Source organism: Panthera pardus, unplaced genomic scaffold, assembly GCF_024362965.1.
Source record: "Panthera pardus isolate Hobbes unplaced genomic scaffold, ASM2436296v1 HiC_scaffold_24, whole genome shotgun sequence".
NCBI lineage: Eukaryota > Metazoa > Chordata > Mammalia > Carnivora > Felidae > Panthera > Panthera pardus.
This window is the reverse complement of record NW_026526810.1, coordinates 138,157,657-138,163,656: the sequence shown is the minus strand read 5'-3', so window position 1 is coordinate 138,163,656 and position 6,000 is coordinate 138,157,657. Positions and strand designations below refer to the sequence as shown.

The 6,000-nt window shown below is 68.6% G+C and overlaps 1 protein-coding gene across 1 annotated transcript in view; it reads left to right on the top strand.

The window, feature by feature from the left end:
* The first annotated feature begins 972 nt into the window (after positions 1–972).
* The window catches only part of AHNAK2 (AHNAK nucleoprotein 2), a 32,875-nt gene continuing 27,847 nt past the window's right edge, over positions 973–6,000 (top strand). The window contains exon 1 of the mRNA XM_053889910.1: positions 973–1,079. Within this exon, the coding sequence (XP_053745885.1) occupies positions 1,025–1,079 (55 nt within the window). The 5' untranslated portion in view covers positions 973–1,024. The remainder of the gene's footprint in view (positions 1,080–6,000) is intronic.

The following is a 6,000-nucleotide window of genomic DNA, read 5'->3' as shown; positions in this document are numbered from 1 at the left end:
TGGAACATCCTGGGTCCTTGTCTCCTTCCTCATGTTGCTGCTCTGGCCCAGCCCCCACTGTCTTGCAGAGCTTCTGACTTGCAGCAGTGTCCCCAGGGACACTCCCCCCCCCCTCCGCCCCTCGTCCCAGCCCCTGGTGGTCTTTTCAAAGCTCTCTGACCAGTCTTGCTGCCCCCTGCCCCACGGCACCTGATTCTCAGCCCTGTGAGCTAGCCTGGGCTCTCCTACCCTGTCCTGCGCACACACTACTCCGGGCTCTGGACTGAACTTCCCGCACTCCTGACGTCCTAGCTTAGACTGACCCCTTGGGAGCCTGCCAGGAACCCCTCCCCATGCACCCCCAACACCGTGCTAGCCGGCAGAGCACATCTCTAGACCGGGAGCCCCCAGGGCAGGGCCGGTGAGGCCACAACACACGCCCCTCGCCTCTATGGCCCCCAGGGCGCCCCGCCCCCCAGCTGAAATGTCCTTCTCTGGGCTGGGAGGTAAGACTGCGGGGCGCGGGTCCAGTCCGGGAGCCTAGGCGCGGCGTGTGGAGCCCCCTCCCTGGCAGGGGCCCAGAGTCCACTGTCTGGACCCAGAAAGGCCAGCTGAGGGCGCGGGGCCGGCCCGCCGCAGGGGTCGGGACCGGCGGCTGGACGCGGGAGGGGCGGCGGCGGGGTCCCGGGGGGCGTGGCCGGGCCGGGAGGGGGCGAGGCCTTGCGGGCTGCAGCCAATGGGCTGGATGGGGCGGGGGCGGGGCAGGGTCCGGGCGGCCGCGGGGTCCCGGGGGGCGGGGCCTGGCGGGCTGCAGCCAATGGGCTGAATGAGGCGCGGGCGGGGCGGGGCGGGGCGGGGTCCGGGCGGCAGCGGGGTCCCGGGGCGCCGGCTCCGTCCGCAGTCAGAGGCTCGCGGCCCGCGGCAGCGCCAGCCAGCGGAGGCAGAGCGCGGCGCCCGCCGGCTACCCGGCCGCCCGCGCGCCGGAGCCGAGACCAGCGACTGGACGCGACGGGCCGCCGCCGGCCCGCACCGCCCGGCCGCCGCGATGTGCGACTGTTTCCACATGGTGCTGCCCACCTGGCCCGGAGCCCCCGGCAGCGGTGCGCCTCCTCTCCGCCTGCAGCCCGCTCCCCTCGGGAGGGTGGGCTCCGCGCGGGGCCGCGCGCCGGGCGGGTCGGGGTGGGGCGCCTCGGGGACCGGCCCGGGCTCTCGCGCGCGGTCCTGCGCCTCGGGCTGCTTCCCTCCTGCTGCCTCTCTCCTGCCTCTCTCCGTCTCTGCCGCTCACTCCGTCTCTCCGGGTCGCTCGCTGACTCATCCCTACCACTCACTCTGTCGCTCCCCGCCTCGGTCACTCACTATCCCTGTCTGTCTTTTCCGTTCTGCCACTGTCCCCCTGCTCTAACCCTCTGGGACGTCGTCTTGTCCCTAGAGGCGGCCGCCTGGGGAGGGCCGCACGCGTGAGTGGGGGCCGTGGGTGACCAGGCCGTGGGGAGCTGCTGTCAGGCTTGCCCTCTGACCTGCTCTGGGAAGAGCAGCCTGGCTGGACCCCGAGTCAGGGCTGTTGGCCTTGGTCCAGAGTCCCATGCTGGGCTGGGTCCACAGTGTGTGGCCTCTGTGTGGCTTGGTCACCGGCTAGGTGGTGGCAATGAGGGGGCTAGACCCGAGGTCTGAGGCTTGGTGAGGGGCCTGAGTGGGGTCAGAGATCAGGCCACAGAGTAGCCCAGTGCTGGGCAAGGGAAGGCAGGTGTCGCCCATGGGGCAGTTCCCACTCCCCACGCCTCTGGCCACAGAATGGGAACTAGGAGCTCTTTGTTACCTGTCTGTCCCCGCACTAGGTCTGGTTCCAGAGGTTGCCTGTCTCAGCGTCTTGCAGGGCAGGGTGGGGTGAGGCAGGGGCAGTTCCTGCAGCTCTGGGTCAGTGGTGCGGCAGCCACACCCAGGACATCTGGCCAGTTGCCATCTAGGGGGGGCTGGGGCCATGCTGCAATGGTGCAGGCCGGTCCCCACCGCTCGGGGTCACAGAGGTCGATGATGACAGTGGTGTGCTGAGACAGAGGGGCTCTGGGGGCCCCTTGGCCTAGGCACACCCCTCCAGCTGCAGCAGGAGCCCCCATGGGCTCTTCTGATGAACACGGCTGACCTCCTGTTTGGGCCCCCCTTGTCTGGGGGACAATGATGGCCCCCGGCCCCCTCGTCCTGACTGTGGCCCCAGCCCACATCCTGGGGATCTGCTGCATCACAGGGAAGGAGGGGCCATTGCCCTGCCTCCAGCATTCCACACTGGCCTCTGCCATCCCCCGACCCCCGCCGGCCCTTCCCCACCCCCCCACCCCCCCCCCAGCTCACAGGCTACCCAGAGGCTCCCAAGATGCAGGGTCTAAGGCCATCTCATCCGCCCTCCTGCCTTGAAAAGGCCTGTTCGGGCACCCCTCCCCAGCCGAGATCTCCATTCTCTGCTTTGACCTGGTGGTTCCCTGGCCACCCCTCACATCCCGCCTACAAACCCCTCTGCTCTTAGGGAATGAGGCCAGTGGTTCTCGTGGGGCATTAGTAGGAGACCTACTGGATCGGAGCCCCTGGGGGTTCTGTCTGCTGTGCAGATGGCCAGGCCCTCCCCCACCCTTCGCAGAAGCTAGGGAACGAGCATCCCTGATAAGGCCCCCTGGGGGCTGGTCCACGTCTTTCCAGCTGCAATTCCTTCCCAGCTGGCCAGAGGTGGACAGGTCTTGCTCTGCCCTCGTCTTTCTGCCCAGTCCAAACCTGCCCTTTCTGGCCAGTCACGCTAGGTCCTCTGAAGACCCCTCCCAGAGCCTGCGTGCACGTCTAACCCTCAGCCTGGGGAAGGAAGCCAACCACGTCCAGCCTGCAACCGGAGGCTGCCCCCTTGTGGCTGTGCCAGGAACACGCCGCTCAGGGATCCGCCCAGGCTCGGGGCGCCTCTGCCAGTCCGAGGCAGCTGGCCCCCAGCTCCTTCCAGGCCCCTTCCCCTATTCCCGTGTGGGGAGGGGGCTCCACCTGGCTGCACTGCCCCCACACGGGGCATCAACGGCTTCGCCCTGTGATGGGCACCAGCTGTCACATCCCTTCCTATCCCGGGGACGGCCAGTTTCTTCCCAAGGTAGAGCTGGGTCCCGGGCAACTAGACTGACAGGGAGCGCCCTACTCCTGGCCTGGGCCCGCCCCCCCACCATGCCCACCCTGAGAAGCCCCCACCAGGTCCAGGGAGGCCTTGCTTATAGTGACACACCATGAGGGGGATGGTCTGGGTGGTCTCTTCTTGGTGGGGGGCCGTGGTAATGCAGGGGTCCTTCCCAAGAGCGTTGCAATGTGGGGCGTCCCTGTGGTGGCCTCTGCACGGCCCTGGGCTTGGGGCTCCCAGGAGCCGCGGGCAGTGCCTTGTATCTGTGAACGGGAGTGGCCACAGCTGTCCGCAGCAGAGGCTGGGCAGAGGGCTGTGTGGCCAGGGAGGCCGAGTGCCAGCGCCGGTGGCTAGCGTGTCTATGCTGTCCGCACTCATGGCTTTGCCCTGGGTTGTCCGCACCGGCACAGGGCTGCGCTCCCATTTTGCAGACAGGGACACTGAGTCTGGGAGTGACGAGGCCGAGCCCCACACCCCCCCGGAGCCTCTGCCTCTACGGGGGCCAGAGAGGCCACACCACACTCTCAGTGCAGTGATGTCTGGCAGGTGCTGGCTCTGCCCTACCCCCCAGGCAGTGCTCTCCAGTGCCCCCCTCCAGCCTAAAGTGTCCCTGGCAGGGGCGGGCACCAAGGAGGAGGCAGCAGAGGTCATCCTAGGCTGGGGTACCGACCCTCCCTGAGCTTTAACGGGCGGATTTTCTAAGCCACCACTGGTGGTGGCAGATGTGTTCCTGACGGCACCCTAGCTCTTCTCCCTGCGGAAAACTGAGGCCACACAGCCTGCTCCTGCCCCAAGGTCTCAGGAAAGTGGGTGGGGGAGGGCCCAGCTGTGCTAGGAGGGTCCCATGCCCCAAGGCCCCCTGCCTCCCCTGCGTCCCCACTCCACTGGGGCTCACTGTGGTGGGGCAGTGAGCCCGTGGCAGGAACGCTCTCATGGCCTTCCCTCCCTCTGGCTGGTCTCTTCCATCCCTGGCTGGGCTAGGAGCTGCCTCTTCCAGGTAGCCCCCTGGCTTGCCGGGCCCACCCCCCACTCCCCTGCAGATTCCAACCCTCTCTGTGTCCTTTCCCCCTTGACTGCCCTTTGCTGAAGGCTTCTGGGTTTCAGGTTCAGCCTGGGGCGGGCTGCCTGGGGGTGGGGAGCAGAGGTGTCTGGGAGAGGAAAGCAAGCAGGCAGGAGGGCCGTCCCCGTGGGACGAGATGGGGCCAGGCAGGAGGGGGGACACCCCTGCCCTGGGATGGCATCGGGCCCCGTCTCCAGATAGCTTTCTGGAGGGACGCGGCACCCACATCACCGCCAGGGGACTGATGGACCTGTGGGCAGAGAGCCAGGGGTAGAGGCTGGCTGGCGGGCTCCCGGGCCCTGCTGGGTCTGGGGTGGGAATCCTGACGGGGGTCTGCGAGCTGCACCGCCGCCTGCCCCCTCCCCCTCCCCCTCCCCCCCCCTCCCCCCTCCCCCTCCTCCCCGCCCCCCCCCCCCCCGCCTGGACACATCGCCGGGTGTGGGTGTCAGAAAGGAGCAGCCGGGGATGGGACTTCGTGGGGTCCTCGTCTGGGCCTCACCTCCCTGTCAGCACCCCCTGCTGCTTGAGGGGCCTCCCAAGCCAGGAGGCTAGTGGGCAGGAGACCCCATTTGGCCAAGTCATGCCCCCTCTGTTTGGGGCTCAAGCCCCCTGCCGGCTGCCGCTCTGAGTGGGGTCAGCCTTGGGCGACCTGCGCCAGGCTCTGGTGCTCTGCCCCCTCCTGCGTCCTACGTCCTACGTCCTACGTCCTGTTGACGCCCTTGTTCCCTGGATCGGCGTGGGCCCCTCCCGGGTGGGGAAGAGGATGGCCTCCTCCCCGGGCTCCCTGCCTGGCAGGCCTTACTCCTGGGTGGCACCAGCACCTCGGGGGTCTTCTGTGACACGCCCCGCTAGGAACGCCGTGCCTGGGCCTGGCCTCCTCCCCCGTCGCCCTGCCCGGCCCTGGACAGCAGCTGAGCTCCCACGGTGGCTCTGAGTGGGAGCCCAGGGTGCAGGTGGCTTTAACCACCTGTGTGGTGGGCATCAGCACACGTGTGCTGGGCAGCCTGGCCCTCAGGACCCGTGCTGCCGCAGCTCATCAGACCCCCTTCAGCTGCCCTAGCACCTGCCTGGCCGCGGGGGGCCGGCAGCGGGGGGCCGGCAGGCGGGCAGGGCCTTGCACGGTGGCCCTTACCGGCCAGAGAGCCGGGTGGGACCCCCATGGGACTGGACACTATCCCGGGGACGAGGAATGAAAGGTCTTGCCCCTGCAAGGCCACAGTGGTCTGGACCCAGAGCCCTGTATGTCCAGTTCTCCCATCTGGCTGGCACCTGTGTGGAACCACGGGCAGGGGAGCCGCCCGCACACAGCGCTGGCCACGGGCCACACGTGGGAGAGAGTCCAGGGTCCGAGCTGGGAAAGCACTCCGGGCAGAGTAAGCAGCACGTGCACCCCTGGGGGCCTGGGGGGGGGTGTCGGGGAGGGGAGGGCAGGGCTGCAGCCTGCGGGCTGCCGGGGAACCAGGGCTATGGCAGGGCCCAGGGCCCGCGGCCGGCGGATCGGGAGGCTGAGGACGTGGCTCTGTGGGTTTGGGGCACCCGGGCTCAGGAGAGGAGGGGCGGGGGTGACCCTGCTTCTCCTCCGGGGAGGCTCAGCCCTGCCCTGGGGGAGGTGACATCTGCTGGGTGTCAGGCAGGAAACAAAGAGCTCCCAGGTGAGGATCGTCTGGGCCACCAGCTTTCCTGTCTCACTGGACATAGAGTCATCTGTGACCGTTAAAGTTTTAGGGACAGGGGAGGCTGGGAGAGGCCTGGGTGCCGTCGTTCCTTCCCGGACTGGTGGCCCACCCCTGGGCTCAAGAGTGCCCGACGCCCCGGGCCCAGG